This window comes from Vombatus ursinus, unplaced genomic scaffold (assembly GCF_900497805.2).
Source record: "Vombatus ursinus unplaced genomic scaffold, bare-nosed wombat genome assembly UNPS02010461.1, whole genome shotgun sequence".
Taxonomy (NCBI): Eukaryota; Metazoa; Chordata; class Mammalia; order Diprotodontia; family Vombatidae; genus Vombatus; species Vombatus ursinus.
Genome location: NW_020950239.1, coordinates 5,954,771 through 5,973,978, shown reverse-complemented (window position 1 = coordinate 5,973,978; position 19,208 = coordinate 5,954,771). Strand labels below are relative to the sequence as shown.

Sequence of the window (19,208 nt, the reverse complement as noted above, 5' to 3'; positions counted from 1 at the left end):
AACGGCCAAACAACAAAAATTTAAATACTTTCAAAGACTAAGAAATGCAATTTTGTTTTCATGTGGCTAGGTCTAGACAAAGAAATGACTATGGGATGTGGCAAAAGATAATGAGAAAAATCAGGAGGACAATAGATATGTAAAGTAAACTAATATTTCTTTTTGACTTTTTTTTTAAGTGACTTGCCCAGCAGGGTCACACAGCTAGTAGGTGTCAAGTGTTTGGTCTGAGGCTTGGATTTGAACTCAGGTCCTCCTGACTTCAGGGCTGGTGCTCTATCCACTGCACCACCTAACTGCCCCTGTAAACTAGTATTTCAAAGGGGAAAATATTATCTCCCCCTCCCCACCATTATTTTTTGTCCTGATCTGTGATTTCTTTGTTATTAGAAACTCCCAGGGAAGAAACTTTCTACCATAGCAGAAAGAAAACTCTTTTAAAAATTAATTTTAGAGAGTTGCCTGAAGGTGCTAAGAAGTTAATGACTTGACCAGAGTCACAAAGTCAATGTGTCAGAAACAGACTTGAACGCAGGTCTTCCTGACTTGACGGTCAGCTTTCTACTCACCATATGCTTTACCACATTAGTACATTAATATAGTTGGTAGGATAAAACACACGTAAACTTCTTGGATGGGAAAAAAAGAGGGCATGATGGGTATCCTCAAGAAGAGAGGTGGATGAGATAAAATTTCTTTGCCTTTAAGGTAATTGAAGAGTTGGATGGAATGTTGAGAGTTACTTATGCAAGTAAGAGTAAGTGTTGAGTCAAGTTAGGAGAAAAAGAAGCTTTTGCAGTAGCATGAAGTAACCCCCAGAGCAGGGAAGAAGAGAGACAAAGCCTTACAGTGAAGTTGGGGGACAGAGTAGACACATCATAAAGGTGAGGTCTTGATAGAAACTTCTGCTGATGAGAAGGAAGTGGTTAGATCCCAGCAAGGTGCACCGCAGAGTACAATCCATACCAGAAGGGAGGATGGCATGAGAGCAGAAGGGTTAACCAATGATAGATAGTTCATATTAGTATAGTTAATATCTTTTCATGCTTCTTTGTATTTTTCATAGTGCAGTAATATTCCATCATAGTAGCAAAGAATTAGAAACAGAGTAAGTACCCATGAATTGGGGAATGGTGAAACCAATTGTTGAGTACGGCAGCGTCAATGGTGGGGAGAAGGAAGAGGCAGGGAGGAGAGGGAGGCAACCAAACCAAATTCTATTGGCCATAATGGTGGTGAAACTTTCTCCTGAAGAAGATAGGAGAAAATGTATCTTCCTCCCTTAACTGCAGAGGTGGAGAACTATGGATGTGGAGCTGTTATACTGTTAAACAGCTGATGTGCTGGTTAGTTTTTCTGAACTGCTTTCCCCCCCTTTCTTAAAATTTTGCTCTTTACTATATATATTTTGGCATATATGGGACCTTTCTTTCTACTTTGATCTCTTAAAGATATCTATCTAGCAGTAAGATCTCAGAGTCGAAGGATGTTGATTTAAAAACAAATTAATTTGTATTGATAGCCTTTATTTTTACTTCACCTACATTTTACTCTGAGCCATCGCTTATAAAGTTAAGAAGTTCAACAAAACTAATCAACACATTGAAAAAACACATTTTACACACCCATTCTCCATATCTGCAAAAAGAGAGAATTTAATATCTCCTAGCTCTTCTTTTAGGCTAAGCTTTAATTCACAGCATTTAGCTTCAGATATTTTCTTCTTGTCCCCATTGACATTGTCGTAGTCATCCTACATATTACTTTCCTGGTTCTGCTTACTTCATTTTGCAGCAGTTCATGTGTCTTCCCATGGTTCTCTGTATTCATCACATTCATCTTTTCTTAGAGCATAGTAATATTCCATTACATTTGTGTACCATACCCTGTTTGCTTCCATTTCTTTGCACTACAGAAAGTGCTGCTCTAAATATTTGGGTGTTACATGGTCCCTTCTTTTTTTATCATTGATGTCTTTCCTAGAATCACAGAGAGAGTTCAAAGGGAGTTTAGAGGCCATGGAGTCTAATACTTCCCTTCTTAGATAAGGACTGTGGTCAATGACAGTGACTTACCCAAAGTCACATAGCTGGCAAGTAGCTGATTTGAACCCAGGTTTTCCTAACTCCACGTCCCACATTCTCAACGTTCAAGCCTCCTTGAGATAAATCCCTAGCAGTGGAATCTCTGCATCAAAAGAAAACAATATTTTAGTGATTTTTTTTATACAATAAAAAAGACAGTATTATGTGTTTGTTTGTTTACATATTTAGTACTATAATGAATCACATTACTAAGGGGATTCTTTCCATTAGTACTAGACAAAATAATAATGAAATTCATTTGGAAGAACAAAAGACCTAGAATCTCAAGGGAGATGAGAAAAAGAATGAATGAGAGGAGCATCATATTAACAGATCTCAAAGTATACATGTTATAAAACATTAGTCACCAAAATGACTAGCCCTTGGCAAGAAAACCACAAATCAGGGGAGTCAACTAAATATGTAAGAAGTTATAACAAGTGAGAAAAGTACCCCAGTGTTTTATAAACTCAAAAACGGAAATTACATCGGAAGGACTTCCTTTTTGATAGGAACTGCTGGGAAAACTGGAAAGCAGTTCAGCATAAATTAGGTTTAGAGCAATGTCTTGTGCACAAGCTTATACTTAAACTCAAAACGGCTACAAGACTGACCTATAAAAGATCATGCCATTAAAAATTTAGAAAATATGGCTATCCAGCACTTTTCAGAAGTATATCTGTGGCAATAATTCTGAACTAAACAAGGGATAAAGGAGATCATAGCAGATAAATGAGAGAATGATTACTTAAAATTAAAACACTTGAAAAAATAAGATCAATGAAAATAGAAATGGAGAGACTATAAAGTAGAAACAATATTAGCTTCAAATATCATGGATAAAAAATCTGACATCTAAAATATATTGGTTATTTATACAAATATATAGTAGCAGGAGCCTTTCTTCAACGGATTAGTGGCCAAAGGATATGAGTAAATAGTTTTCAAAAGAAATGTAACCTACAAATGATTCACTGAAAACATACTCAGAATCACTTATAGCCAGAGAAATACAAATTAAAATAATTCTGACATTTCACCTAACACCATGCAAACTGGCAGAGATGACCAAAAAAAATGGGCTAGCTGGTCTATGGTCCAGGCAGATCAGGGCACTCTGGGTCAAGCTATGTGGTGGTGCCACTGCTCTCCATGTCTATTTAGAATCATTCAAGGAAAGTGACTAAGTTATCTATACCTTTTGATCCAGCAATCTCCCTACAGGATATATGTCTCCAGGAAGTCAGAGACAGAAACAGAGATCCAATATGTGTTAAAATATTCACAGAAGCTCTCTTTGGGTTAGCAAAGAATTGAAAACAAAGTAGATACCCATTGACTGAGAAGTAGCTTTTAAAACTATTATATAAATGTAATGGATTGTTATTGTACAATAAGAAATTATGAATAAGAGGAATTTAGGGAAGCATTGAGAAGGTTTGTATGAGCCAAATCAACATAAGATAAATAGAACCCAGGGACCAATAAAAAATGACTACAACACTGTAAATTACAAAATCACTAAAAGGAAGTTGAAACCAATCAAAGTCTTGGAGAATGAGGGCAGAATAATGCTGGCCTTGTTGGGTGCTGCCACTGTTATCAGATATTTCTGTTTCATTGATTTTATTTATCATAAAGGAAGGTCTCAACTTGAGGGGGTCAGGGGAGAAATGACTCATGTAAAGACAAGAGACATCAAGAAAATATTTTCTCACTACCCCTCCGCCCCAAAACAATGAACCAAGGGTTTTAATTAACTTCAAACTCAATGTGGCAAGCAAAAAGCTACTGAAATCTCAGAATGTGTTGAGATGAATAGCTTCCAGGAATAGGGGAGTGATGGACACACTGTACTTTGCCTGCAGACCTCATCCAGAGCTTTTGTGTTCTGTTCTTGATGAAACAGTTTAAGTAGAACATCTATGAGTGACCAGGAAGGTGAGCTGCCTTGAGATGGCTAGGCAGCATAATGGTTAGCATGGTTAGACAGCTGTATGACCCTAGGCAAGTCACTTAATCTTTGTTTGCCTCAGTTTCTTCGACTGTAAAATGGAAACTGTGATAATCAGGTTAAGTAAGTTGCCTAGGGTCACACACTAAGTGTTTAATACTGCAATTGAACTCAGGGCTTCTTGACTCCAAACCCAGGGCTCTATGTCCTGAATCACCTACCTCCCTTGATATTGGGGTAAACTTCTAATTTCTAACTTCCCACAGCCATTTCATTTTGCCTTTATATGTGTGAGCATAGTAGAGTCCCTTCTGAATTCAGAGTCAAGTGAGACCTAGAATTGAATATTCCCTCTAACACTCACTGCCCTTTAACCAAAGGTTAACATGTTCAGTTTGTGCAATAGCAGGGGCTGTAAGATGACTCAGGGCAGGGTTTTTAACCTCTATGAGCCTGTTCCTTCATCTGTAAAATGGGGGTCTTTAGCAACATGTAACATCTACCTCACAGGATTGTTATAAGAATCAAATGAGATAATGGATGTGACGTTAAAGGTGCTCTGAGATCATCTAGGAAGCTTCACCTCGGTTCAAGGGATGGAGCCAAGATGGCAGAGGGAAAGCAGTGACTGTCTTGAGCTCTCTCCCAAAGCCCTCCAAATACCTAAAAAAATGGCTCTAAACAAATTCTAAAGAAGCAGAACCCACAAAAAGACAGAGTGAAACAAATTTCCAGCCAAAGACAGCCTGGTTGGTTGATCAGAAAGGTATATCGTGCTGGGCGGGGAGAGGAGCACAGTTCAGCGTGGGCGCACAGGCCGCAGCGACCCTGGAGCGGGCCTCAAAGGACTGAATCGGGGGCAGCTGTGGTGGTTTCCAGACTTCTCAACCCCTGAACGCCAAAGACAACTAAGAAGGTCAGTGGGAAAAGTCTGTGACTGAGGTGAGAGAGGAGCTAGGTCTCAGCCTCAAGTCTCGAGCATGGCCCAGGGCCACGGCTTTTTCCTGAGCTTCCGGACCACAGACTGAGGGGGAATCAAGTGGCTGATCAGAGGAGGATTGCAGGGATCTCTTTGCCAGTGCTGAGGCAGGAATCTCTTGCTTTACCAGTACTTAGATCTGGGTCACAGTTCTGAGGGGTGGTCCTGAGGAGGAATGCTGGTGCGGTGGAGCTTGTTATGGTGGTGGAGAGAAAACACCTCACCCCTTATCATAGCACCTTGGAATAACTGAAAATTTGCAGGTCCCTAGAAGTACCTCTGAAAACAGCTGTACAAACCCCTGAAGCCTGGGACAGTACACTCTTCACATTGGAAGCAGACTTTTACCTTAACAAAGGGTTTAAAACTCAAGTAATTGGCTGGGATCATGAGTAACTAGCACAAAAAGAGTCAGACTATATTATCTTACTTTGGTGGCAAAGAAGATCAAAATATACAACCAGAAGAAGACAACAAAGCCAAAGCTCCTACATCCAAAGCCTCCAAGAAAAATACAAATCAGTCCCAGGCCTTGGAAGAGCTCAAGGGATTTTGAGAATCAAGTAAGAGAAGTAGAGGAAAAACTGAGAGTGATGCAAGAAAATCATGAAAAACAAGTCAACAGCTTGCTAAAGGAGACCCAAAAAAATACTGAAGAAAATAACACCTTAAAAAATAGCCTAACCCAAATGGCAAAAGAGGTTCAAAAATCCAATGAGGAGAAGAATGCCCTAAAAAGCAAAATTAGCCAAATGGAAAAGGAAGTCCAAAAGCTTACTGAAGAAAATATGTCCTTAAAAATTAGAATAGAGCAATTGGAAGCTAGTGACTTTATGAGAAATCAAGACCCTGTAAAACAAATCCAAAAGAATGAAAAATTAGAAAACAATGTGAAATATCTCATTGGAAAAACAACTGACCTGGAAAATAGATCCAGGAGAGAGAATTTAAAAATTATTGGACTATCTGAAAGCCATGATCAAAAAAAGAGCCTAGACATCATCTTTCAAGAAATTATCAGGGAAAACTGTCCTGATATTTTAGAACCAGAGGGCAAAATAGAAATTGAAAGAATCCACCGATCTCCTCCTGAAAGAGATCCCCAAAGGAAAACTCCTAGGAATATTGTAGCCAAATTCCAGAGTTCCCAGATCAAGGAGAAAATATTACAAGCAGCCAGAAAGAAATAATTCAAGTATTGTGGAAACACAATCAGGATAACACAAGATTTACCTGCTTCTACATTAAGGGACTGCAGAGCATGGAATATAATATTCCAGAGAGCAAAGGAGATAGGATTACAACCAAGAATCACCTACCCAGCAAAACTGAGTATAATCCTGCAGGGGAAAACATGGTCATTCAGTGAAATAGAGGACTTTCAAACATTCTTGATGACAAGACCAGAGTTGAATAGAAAATTTGATTTTCAAATACAAGACTCGAGTGGAACATGAAGAGGTAAACAGGAAAGAGAAAATCATAAGAGACTTATTAAAGTTGAACTGTATACATTACTGCATGGAAAGATATTTGTAACTCATGAGACCTTTGTCAGTATTAGGGTAGTTGGAGGGGAAAAATTATATGTACGTATATATAGATATAGGTAGATAGATAGAGATCACAGGGTGAGTTGAAAATGAAGGGGTCATATCTGAAGAATAAAATTAAGGGGTGAGAGAGGAATATACTAGGAGAAGGAGAAAGGGAGAGGTGGAATAGGGTAAATTATCCCACAAAAAAAAAAACAGAAAAGAAAAGGCTCTTACAGTGGAGGGGTAATAGGGGAAGGTGAGAGGGAATGAGTGAATCTTATTCTCATAGGATTTGACTTAAGGAGGGAATAACATACACACTCAATTGGATGTGGAAATCTGTCTTACCCTACAAGAAAATGGTGGGGGGGGGGGGAAGGGGCCAAAAGAATAGGGGGATGATAGAGAGGAGGGCAGATTGGGAAAGGGGGTAATCAGAAGCAAATACTTCTGAGGAGGGATAGGGTCAAAAGAAAAAATAGAATAAATCGGTGGGTGGGATAGGATTAAGGGAAATAGAGTTAGTTTTTCACAGCATGTCTACTATGGAAGTGTTTTGCACATATATAACCTATATTTAATTGCTTGCCTTATCAATGAGGGTGGGCAGGGAGGGAGGAAGGGAGAAAATTTGGAACCCAAAGTTTTAAAAACACATGCAACTGGGAAATAAGAAATACAGGAAATGGGGTACAGAAATCCATCCTGCTCAACCAGAAAATTGAAGGGGAAGGAGATAAGAGAAGGGGGGGAGAGATAGAAGGGAAGGCAGACTAGGGGAGGGGGTATTTAGAATGCATGCCACCTTGGGGTGGGGGGAGGGGCGAGATGGGGTGAAAATTTGGAACTAAAAATCTTGTGGAAGTAAATGTTGAAAACAAAAAAAAAAAATAAAAGAAGCTTCACCTCTAGTTATTTAAGTTGAAATTGGTGTGCTTAAACGGGGCTTGGGGAGGTACCTTAAACTTTATAGTATTTTGCCCAATAGAGTTATCAAAACCATTTCAGTGGCTTGTAAGAGGTAGAAGTCACACGCCAGATGCACGTGTGTGCATGTGTGTGTGTGTGTGTGTGCATTAGGAGGTAGGACACAGTCTATCTTGGCAGAATCATTCACGACTCATGCCTTTGCTTCTTCAGTGTTCGGTAACTTGCGGTGAAGGAACAGAGACAAGACAAGTCATCTGCAAGACTGGAGACCAATGTAATGGCGAAAAACCCATCTCAGTGAGAGTCTGTAAGCTTGCTGCTTGTAATGGTATGTGTGGCATTAAAATATTTTATTGCATTGATAAAGGTTAGTTTAGAGTCTAGATAAAAGTTTCCACTCAGTATAAGGGCCAGGGTTTTTATTAGCTTACTGGTGCCAACCACATAATACTCTATCAAAATCAGTCTGATAAGTTTATTTGCAAGGTTTATATCTTAGCCAATCCCTATATGAGTTAATGAGTGTGGATGCAAAAGAGTGACATCATCCCTGTTTGCTGGTGGTCCTGTAGGCTTGTGTCATCTATTTTTAACTTAGTCTGTTCTTGTTGTGCTGTGGGACCTTCTGCTCAATGTATTGTCTGAATGCTGAGAACGTTATGGAAGGTTACTACGATCAGTGTGTAACATGTGCCAGATTTGGAAATCTGTCAATGAAACTGACTGTGGGGATAGTAAAGATGCCTGTGAATCCCTCTATGTAGCAACACTACCCTGCATTTTTACTGTGTTGGATTTTCATCCTATTGGTGGGAAAGTCACTACCATTTTTACTGTGTTGGATTTTCATCCTATTGGTGGGAAAGTCATTACCAAGTCCCCCACAATATTCCTGCGCAAGGGATAACAAGATCCTATCCTTCTTGTTGTTCAATCATTTGCTCATGTCTGACCCTTCACAACACCATGTACTGTAGAATGCCAGATCCTTCTGTCTTCCTGGATCCACTACCTCCTGGATTTGAACTCAGGTCTTCCTGATGCCAAGCCCAGTGCTCTATCCATGGTGCCACCTTGCTGCCCAGAGCCTCTCCTGCACAAATGTAAAAGGAGACAAGCAATAACAGTTATGGCTCAGATTTGGTGATATGCTCCGATGGTAACGTTTTAAATTTGTTAGTTCATCTTCATTCCTTATCATATACTGTAAGGAGAAGACTGATTGGTTACCTTTCCAGGTGGACCTTATGGGACTTTATAAAACATTTATAGAAGCTTTCAATATATACATATGTGTATATATGAAGAAATAGGCACCTCTTTCTATAGTTATGTGTATGCATTTTCCTTGTTTCAGTAAATGAGAACTTTGAAATGTACAGATTTTCTCATGTAAAAAAATCCTCCCTATGAAGCTAAAGCATTTTTCAATTTTTTTTTTACCAAAACATGCATTCCCTTAAGGAATGGATCTGCAATATACTTCCCTACACCTATTTCCCAATGTATACTTTATAGCCACATGTTCCTCATCTACATTGCCTTTTTTGCAATGACTGAAAAGCTGAATGATTTTACTATATTAAAAAATCCTTTGTTTCCTTTATGGATATTATTATCCAGATGAAAATTTTTGTTTCTGAAGAAGATACTTGGATGAATCAGTTATGATGATTGTCACCAATTCTTTGAATTTACAAATTCTGATCAGAGCTAGTAGTTAGGCTGGTCCTTGGGCTATGTATCTAGGCTACTCACATTCTAATCCTACCTGACCAAAGTGCTCTTCTCTTGACTGACTGACTTCCATCCATCCATCCTTCCTTCCTTTCTTCCTTCCTTCCTTCCTTCCTTCCTTCTTTCCTTTTTTCTTTCCTTCCTTCCTTCCTTCCTTCCTTCCTTCCTTCCTTCCTTCCTTCCTTCCTTCCTTCCTTCCTTCCTTCCTTCCTTCCTTTCATATGCCTCTCTTTCCCTGTCTCCCTCCATCTACTTTCTTGTCTCTTTCTTAGACCTGCCAATGGTACCCAATAGCATTGTTTAGCCTCATTGGTAGGACTCTGGGCTAAAGGAGTTTGTCTGTCCCTGACCTAAACTATCTTCACCTGCTGAGCAATGTTTTCTGTCATTTTTAAAGTAAGTGGGTAAAGGCAATCTCTTGTGGTGGTTTTTCCTTTGCTAGTTCATTTTCAGGAGGAAAAATATTTTGAGCAGATTTCATTTTAATATATACTATCGTATAGACATGAAAGGAACACCAGGGGAAGTCAGAGTGTATCAATATTTAGTGGTGTTCTGAAATATTTTTACTTGAAAAACGTATACTTGAAATGGCTAGTTCAACAGGAACATTTTCAAAGCTGCAGATCAATTTTCAGAGTCAGAAGTTATAAATCTTATTATTTTAGTAAAAAACAAAACCTTTTCACTTTTATCTTTAAAAAAAAATTGAATTTGAGAGTTGGAAGGGATTTTAAATATCCATCATTAGTGGTAGAATACCAAATGCCTTACAAATCACTCTTTACCAATCCAGACAGCTCCACCCAATTCGGTGGGGAATACTGTAATTTTGTACTCTTTTACCTTCCAATAAATATGTTGTTATCATCTCACGTCATTATAATTCAGGTACTCTTTAACCAAAGTTTACATGTTTACTTTGTACAATAGATGAAGTGGTAAGATGGAAATGTATTAATGAGTAATGAATTCCAGGCTCAAATGTAGTCCATGCAAAAAAAAAAAATTCTCCCTCCTCACTCCCCATTCAAAACCCAGCTTGGTCTTGTCTAGACCTCGGAAAGACTGTAGCTTTTTAAGGAGAGAGTGAGATAAGATAAACAATAGTTCCGGAAGCTAGCCACTCCATACATCCATTTCTCAGTCTCTGCTGTTGAAAAGGACTGAAGTTCATTGTTCTCAAAGAGATAGGATCATAGCCAGAAGTCTGGAAGGGAACTCAGAGGTCCTTTGGTCCAATCTCCTTCTCCAACAGAAGAAGCAGCTGAGGCTAAATTAAGTAACTTGACCAAGGCCACACAGAAACTATTATCAGAGCTCAGATTTCAGCTCAAGTTCTCTGATCCCCAAGTCAGAGTTCTTTCCACTGTTGTTGCTTGGTTCTTTCAGTCATATAGGACTCCGTGACCCTGTTTGGGGTTTTCTTGGCAGAGAGATTGGAGTGGTTCGCCATTTCCTTCTCCAGCTCATTTTACAGATGAGGAACTGAGGCAAACAGGGTTAGGCAACTTTCCCAGGGTCACACAGCCAATACATGTCTGAGGCCAGATTCGAACTCAGGAAGATGAGTCTTCCTGACTTTGGGCCTTGTGGTCCGTTCACTGCATCACCTAGCTGCCCCCTCTTTCTACTGTGCTATGCTACAAAAGTGCCATTTTAATTACTGTTTCTTAACTTCTTGATCTGTACTAATTCTCATTAGATAAACAAATACAAACTATGTTCCCCTATAGGTTTCCTTTTTGAGAAAATTCTTTTCAGACATTCCTTTTCCTTCATCCTCAGCAGGTCCTTAAGCTAGATAGAGATCTATTGTATCCTAGCTCAGATGACATTACCTTATCCACAGGCTTTCAGACTTTGGGCTAGAAGGAATCTTTGATGTCCATGCTTATAATTTTAAAGATGTCTTTATAGTATCTTTATAGGTTAATAGCTGGAAAAGGCCATAGAGATCACAAATCTGCAGGAAAAAATTAAACTGGAAAAAAAAATCTGGTGATAAGAGATTATCTTATTTAAAAGTGTGCTCAAAACAATATGACTCAGTTCAGTTTATTTCAAACAACACTATTCAGACACCTACTTTGTCGCAGTCTTTCCTCTACTGGGCCTGGGGGAATATAATGGTAAAAAATAAGTAATACTTCCTCCAAGCAGCTCGCATTTTAGTAAGAGAAGAGGGGATGCAATATGAACATAAGTTAAAAAAAAGCAGAATACGTACAAGGTAAAAAGTGAAAGGTTTCAGAAAATAAAAATATTTTCAGTTGCTGTATTTGAGTCATTTCCAAGGTTGTTTGGGTTACTCCAAAGTGTTCTCCAATGACCTCAAGTGTTATTATGATATGTCTATACATACATATCTGTGAACTTTTGTATATGTATGTGTATACATGTATTAAATTAAACACTCCAGTATTTAGTTTAGCATTTACATATGAAATACTAGTATTTGGTATATGTTGAATATTTTAGTAACCAGTAAACTTTTTTAAAGCACTTACTATGTGCCAGGCACTATTCTAAGCTCTGGAGACCCAGAAAGAGGTGAAAGACAATCCCTGCCCTCAAGGAGAGACGATATGCAAAAAAAAAAAACAAAACAAAACTATACAAAGCAAGCTTTATACAGGATAAATGGGAAGAAATTCACAGAGGGAAGACATTAGAATTAATAGGGGTTGTAATACACACACACACACGGATATGTGTGTGTATGTGTGTGTGTATCAAACACTAGGAATCACTGTCTATCATTCATGAAACCTCATTCTTCCCTTCTTATTCTCTTTTGAACTGTGGGAAATAGAATCATAGCACAGATCTTGAACAAATGAGGAAACTGAGGCCCCTAGTGTTAAGTGTCTTGACCAGGATCATAAGTGTCAGAGGTACAAGTAAAACCACATTGCTCTGACTCTATCGCCATGTATTTCACTACTTCCACAATAGTATGGTTTTGTTTATATATGATAGGTTCTTCTTTAGGGTGTGGGGAGAGGACAGTTATTCAAAATTAACCCAAATTAAAAGTACTACATGATAGAACCATCAAAAATACATTGAAATTAAGTCTTTACTATGCTGTACATTGGAAGATGGGGTCTGAGGTGAAAGATGGATACCCTGACATACATAGTCTTCCTTTTGCATCCTTAAAATTGGAAAGAAAAGGCGCAGGTAGGTGATGCAGTGGATAGAGCACCGTCCCTGAAGTCAAGAGGACCTGAGTTCAAATCTGGCCTCAGACCAAACACTTGACGCTTACTAGCTATGTGACCCTGGGCAAGTCACTTAACCCCAATTGCCTAAAAAAATGGAAAGAAAAAAAATAAATGCAAGAATTCTATGGCTATTGTTTTAAAAGGCTCACAAAACCTCCTTAGCTGATTGCTGGGTTAGTCATTAGTCTGTTTGAAGATACAGGTGACGTCAATCACACGAAGACCAAATGGAATTCATTTGCTTTTAAGAGAAAATTTCTTCCCAGACGTAGTTGATTCATTTTCCCAAGTAGGTGCTTTTATAAAACTCAATGAGGGCAGGTAGGTGGCCCAGCGGATAGAGCCTGGGGCCTAGAGTCAGGAAGATGCCTGAGTTAAAATCCAACTTTAGATACTTACTAGCTGTGCAACCCTGGGAAAGTTACTTTAACCATGTTTGCCTCAGTTTCCTCATCTTTGAAATGAGCTAGAGAAGGAAATGGCCAACCACTCCAGTATCTTTGCCAAGAAAACCCCAAATGCAGTCAATAAGAGTCAGACATGACTGCAAATGACTGGATAACAACATCCAACTTGAGAGCATTAATATACCCATCTCAAAGCAAACAGCTAACAAATGTTCATTGAAATGAATTGCGTTGAAATTTTAATTAAGAAAGATCTTTTAATCAGGATGATGTTTTGAATAACTTTCAGTTGCTTCTTAAGTATATTTCCTTATCTGTTTCATTTTATTTGTGTCATTTATGGTTCTTTTTACAAAACAAGCTACTAGAAATACATTTCTGCCTACCCTTTGGCTATACCTTTGTATAGATTACATGCATTCTTGCCAAGTTGATTATCAAATGGAACCTGTTTTTCCCCAAACTTCTATTAGACAATGAGCCACATATTACTATTGAGAAGGGCCTCCAGGGACTGAGTAGAAAGCTGAAGGAGTCAAGATAGAGCTTAGCCCTGGTGCTTATTGAACACTGACCTGAACTGTGTTCATTGTAGGCTGTTAAGCATATAAATACTCATCCCTGTGAATTGGTTCGTAAATTCTTATGTATCACGATGAAAATTCCATTTGGTTAGTTCTTAGCATTGCTCGACTCACTTAAATCTTTTCTAATGTTTACTCAAACTCTCTGTCCTTTTCTGTTTTGTGTACAGATGAGCCATGCTTGGGAGACAAGTCAATCTTTTGTCAAATGGAGGTGCTGGCACGGTATTGTTCTATTCCAGGTTATAACAAACTCTGCTGTGAGTCTTGCGGCAAGCGTGGTAGTACGCTTGCCCCACCCTACCTTACAGATGCTGCTGAAACTAGTGATGGTGCAATTTATCACCCCAGTGACTTCCCTAGATCCTTAGTAATGCCAACACCTCTGACACCTTATCGGGTGGGACCGACAATTAAGAAGAAATCTCCGAGTAAGATGCCTTCTACTGAAGAGAACTCACATGTATACACAGACAATAAACCTAATGGTGCTAACATCCCCCAGAGAAGAGCTCCCCAACCAGAGAGCAAGACCTTGAGACCTGACCAAGAACCATCCTCACCTTCTCCCAAAGGTCAGAGTTTCGATTCCTCTTCTCAGGTGGCATCTCCTCCAGTGGCAATAAATGCGTCCTCAGGTGCTTTATCTCCAGTGAGAACCTCAAGGAAGAATGAGAAGACAACTGACAAGAGACATCCTTTAAGACCATCCACAGTGGAAAGATGAGAAAACTCATTTGGAAAGGGTGGAAACCATAGAAAATTCTGGACACCCCATGGTGCATATTGCTTTTGTTGAAAGCAGAACTCTCCACAGGTCATCAACTCATTCATTTTACGTGTAAATGGAAGAGTGAAAAGTGCTGGTTCACTTTCTAACTGCTTTCATTCTCCATTGTCTGATTAGCTTGAATTCATTGGAAGAAGGCACCAAAGATTTTTAGCAGAAGTGAAAGTGAGTTGCTGAGTGTATCAGCCTTTCCCTTACTCAGAAAAGGGCGGCTGCAACCAATTTTGCACGTCAGCTGATTTTTTATTCTTTAAAAAATCACATGTAAAAAAATAAACCAGAGGTATGAAATGTTTACATGTCCACAGAATATTTTGGAAATGGAACAAGAGAATCCATAAGACTTGTATTCCTATTTATCTATATAACAGATATTATATGAGCAAATTTGCAGCTGTTGTGTAAATACTGTATATTGCAAAATCAGTATTATTTTAAGAGATACGTTCTCAAACAATTGTTTACTCTATTACATTTCTAAATATTCTAGGTGCCAGCCATTGCGTACTGACTGCCTTATTGACATTCCACCAATTGATTTTAAAACAGCCCGTGTTATAGAGGACATCCAGTTTGATACGAATTGGAGAGAACTGGAAATGCAACGGGTTTGATTGGGTCAACGATGTGATGCTTTAAAAAAAATTAAACATGAGATATAGAAATTCCAGTCCAAAATAGCATTGAAAGTCCGTGGACAGTCACAGGCAATAGAGAAAGCTCTAAATGCGGATGTTCCTGTGTGTAAGCCAAGCAGAGCTTGACCATCTTGGTTTCACCAAGCACTATGTGAGTTTGGGTAGCCATGTGTCTTCCCATTTTTCATGCTTTTCCCAGGAAATCTAAACAGCTTATGTTCTGAGGTCTGGAGAGTAGTCATCTGGGTACTTGATAAACTGTGACATTCACAATGGGAAGAGGCACTTGTTTGACCCCTGCAAGTCGAGAAAAGCATCACTAGTTCAAAAGAGGCATTCATGTGCATTGCCAAGAGCACGTGGCAAAAGCAGGGCTTGGGAGAGAGAGGACATTTGAGAAAACATCAGTTAAAAGATGAAATGGAGACATGGATTCAGAACAATTTGTGATAGCACCCACTATTATTCATCTAAGTGCAAATCCAATAACATATGAATAATTTGTGTCCATCATCACCTTTCCTACCAGAAAGTCAACCACACTAGCTAGCAGATGTAAAGTACGTGTATATAGAATTCAGAACTGAAGATATTTATTAAAAGTTGATGTTTTCTTGATAGTATTTTTATGTAATAAATATTTACACTAATAGCAGTGACATTGTGGTAAAAAAAATAGAGAGATCTAATTAGAAACATATGTTATACTGTATACCTAGAACAGAAATTTAAGCTAACTAAACTACTGTAGTTGAATCCTTGAACTTAATTTGAGAAGAAAAAAATCTCACGGTGACGACAAACATCTCACATTTTTAAAGTTAGTTGATCAAATTTTGATGAGACTCACCTTCAAAAAATCAAAAAACAACCATCAACCAAAAAATGCTTCATCCTATGACAACCTAAGATGAAAATACAGTTCAACAAAATGGTGAATTCATAGTATTAAATGGGGCTGTGACCTAGATTATGGTTGAATGAGTTGCATTTTGGAAAGTAAGAGAGAGAATGACAAGTTTAAGAACTGTGATTTTCCAGATCAGCTGGTTGAGCAGAGATCCATACCCCATCTATCAGTGCAGGCATACCTAACGTAAACTCGAATGGAGCTTGGTTAATACCAGAAAGACTGGGAAATGTGTGGCTCATGGTGCTCTTTCTCATGTGGACTTTGTAAGCTAGCCCACTCAACATTAACTCAGTACCTCTCACAAACTGCTGCTGCTTTATGCAAGCCATCTGAAGGTCAAAGTAATTTAATGAGCTGTAGATTTTGTGTTTTTTTTTTAAAGATCGTCCCTGAGCCTCAAGCAGACCAATAAGATGTTTATTTTTTCCTCATGCTGGTCCAGAAACACAACTCTCTCTATGATGCTGAGATGTCAGCATTTGTCTATATACACAGGGGCATATGCAGGTCTATGTGGGCATACATGCACCTCCAATAAAGATGTACATATTATTTCCATTCCAAATCTGTAGACTTTCTTTTGTACCAAGCTCAAATTTCTTGTTCATAGAAGTGTACACTACTGATGCTATTTGTTGTATTGGGGAGCATGTAGCAATAAAAATGTTAACAAAATCCATTTCTTTCTGGATTGAGTTAGATTTTTTTACTTTAATTTTTTAAATTATTATTTTTAAAAATGCATGGTTAGTTTTTCAGTCATATCCTACTCTTTGGGACTCCATTTGGCATTTCTTGGCGAAGATACTGGAATGGTTTACCATTTTCTTCTCTAGTTCATTAGACAGATGAGGAAACTGAGGCAAATAGGGTTAAGTGATTTGTCCAGGGTCACACAACTAGTAAGTGTCTGAAGCTAGATTTCAACTCACAATAATGAGTCTTCCTGATTCTAAGCCCAATGCTCTATACATTATGCCAAGAATTTATTTTCTTTCCCTCCCTCCAATTGATAAAGGGAAATACAAAATAAGTCTCTTGTAACAAATTTACAAACTATATATCTAATTAGATTTCAATCTTCATATTCCACAAATGAATTCATAGCAATTTAACTTTTCTTCCTGCAGAGTGGCTACTAAGTCACCTACTACTCAAGCCTTTTTAAAAGAGAATGAAATAAGCAAGATTATAATGGCTCTCATAAGGACTTTGTACTTTCACATATTAATCTTTTTTTTACAGATGAGGAAACTGACAAGTTAAATGGCTTACCCAAGACCACACAACCAGCAAATGGCAGTTAAACTAGAATTTAGAACTCTTCACTCCATATCCTCCCACATCTTCCATGAAGTTAGATTATTTCTCTATGTTTGCCTCCCAAACCATATGGCTGTGGCCCAGTAAGTGAGCCCAGATTTCCATATCCAGTTATACTTAACCAGTCCCATACCATGCCTCCCATTCCATCCAGTCATTCACTCCATTGTTTACCTAATAACAACAGCTAGCATATAATACTTTAAGGTTTGTAAAATGCTTTGCAAATATGTCATTTTACCCTTGCAACAACCATGGGAGGTTGGTGCTAATATTATCATCTCTATTTTACAGATGAGGAAACTGAGGCAGTCAGGGGTTGTGACTTGCCCAAGGTCATAGCTAGTTAGTGGATGAAGTCAGATTTGAACTCAGGTCTTTCTGACTGTAGGTCCAGCACTCCATTATATCACCAAGCTACTATATGCCATCTTTCTTTCCTCTCACTTTATACCCTTTGCTATAGAAATTGTAATCAAATCAATCCTACTATTGCTTCTGAAAAAGTGGGTGATTTCAACTCCTCTCTCACTTGGCTCTTCCCAAGCCAAAACTTCCTTCCTTGTCCTCCACTCCTCAATATGTATTGTCTCCCTCTATTAGAATATGAACTTCTTGAAAGCAAGGACTGTCCTATTTTTGTATTTTTATCCTCAGGGTTTAACACAGTGCTTCACACACAGCCCTTAAGAAAATGCTTTTCATGCATTCATTTGTTCATTCATTCAATTAATTTAGGGATTTTCTAAAGGAAAACTTAGAGATAGGCCAAGATTTAATAATCCTATTGAGAAATCCAGAAGATAGCAGAAAGGGAAGTAGGAAGAAAAGGTGAAAGAATAGTAGAATTCCTTGTTGCTTCAGGTTCAAAAATGGTTAACCTTAGTCCTGTATCGACCCATGAAGAGTTAGAGCAAAGCAGTCCATTGGCTTTCAAACTAGCAGTGGGCTGATATTGCTGGGAGCAGGAGCAGAATAACTGTTCCATACAGCGCAGGATTGAAAGGTCAAATAGATCTCCCCTCATCCAATTGGATTCCCAATCCCTGAGTTTTATCGACCTAGGGACAAAATAAGCATGTCATTGCCAAAATGGTAAAGGAGGAAGGATGAACAGTCTTACTAGATATTTTTTGTTATTATATCATGTCTGACTCTCTGTGACCCCATTTGGGGTTTTCTTGGCAGAGATATTGGAGTGGTTTGCCATTTCCTTCTTCAGCTCATTTTACAGATGAGGAAACTGAGGCAAACAAGGTGAAGTGACTTGCCTAGGGTCACATGGCTAGTAAGTGTCTTAGCCAGATTTGAACTCACAAAGATGAGTCTTCCTGACTCTAGGCTCAGCACTCTATCCACTGCACCATCTGACTGGCCCTGAACATAAGCACTCTCTCACCATTCATTCTCCAAAGGCTTAAGATAGTAAGAAAACAAGAATCTTAATGACAATTTTAAATAGCTCTCATGGCATAGGTAGCAATATTCTTGGGACAATAATGGTCATAGGCAGTGGTTTCTTGGCCACTTAAATAATGGAATATAACCAGTGGCCGTTTTTTGGGTTTGTAATTGTCAAAGCTAAAGAGAAACAAAAACTTTTTAAAAATTTAATGACAAAGTTAACTTATAATCTTTCATCACTTAAACCCCACAGTGATGATAAGTTGGATAGGGAAACAGACAGATACTAATCTTTACTAAATGGGTGTCAATGGAGACTCACGTAGAAAGGCCAATAGTTTCACCTGTAAAAGGAGCAAAGCAAAATATCTTTGTAGAAGTGGCTATGGAGAGTATAGGAGAAAGGGATTGTGGGAAACTGGCAACATGCTAGAATGTAGAAGGTGGACTATCACCTACAACTCTCCATCAAGGATTAGACATGTACCCCTCTAATCACCTCTAGGTTCTCCCACATAACCCAGGAATTCATATGTGAAGATCCAGGGTCCAGAGAAAGATAAGAAAGGGAAGGTAGAGATCAAGATCAGGGTGTGGAGCACAGGATGTCTTGGAGCCTTTGGGACAATTATAAGCACTCCTTACTTCTGCTATCTATCTATCTATCTATCTATCTATCTATCTATCTATCTATCTA

The 19,208-nt window shown here is 38.5% G+C and overlaps 1 protein-coding gene across 1 annotated transcript in view; it reads left to right on the top strand.

The window, feature by feature from the left end:
• ADAMTS3 (ADAM metallopeptidase with thrombospondin type 1 motif 3) overlaps nucleotides 1-16,455 on the top strand; it is a 283,034-nt gene extending 266,579 nt beyond the window's left edge. Inside the window, exons 21-22 of the mRNA XM_027854644.1 lie at nucleotides 7,696-7,813; nucleotides 13,614-16,455. Of these exons, the coding sequence (XP_027710445.1) occupies nucleotides 7,696-7,813; nucleotides 13,614-14,170 (675 nt within the window). The 3' untranslated portion in view covers nucleotides 14,171-16,455. The remainder of the gene's footprint in view (nucleotides 1-7,695; nucleotides 7,814-13,613) is intronic.
• The last annotated feature ends 2,753 nt before the right edge of the window (nucleotides 16,456-19,208 follow it).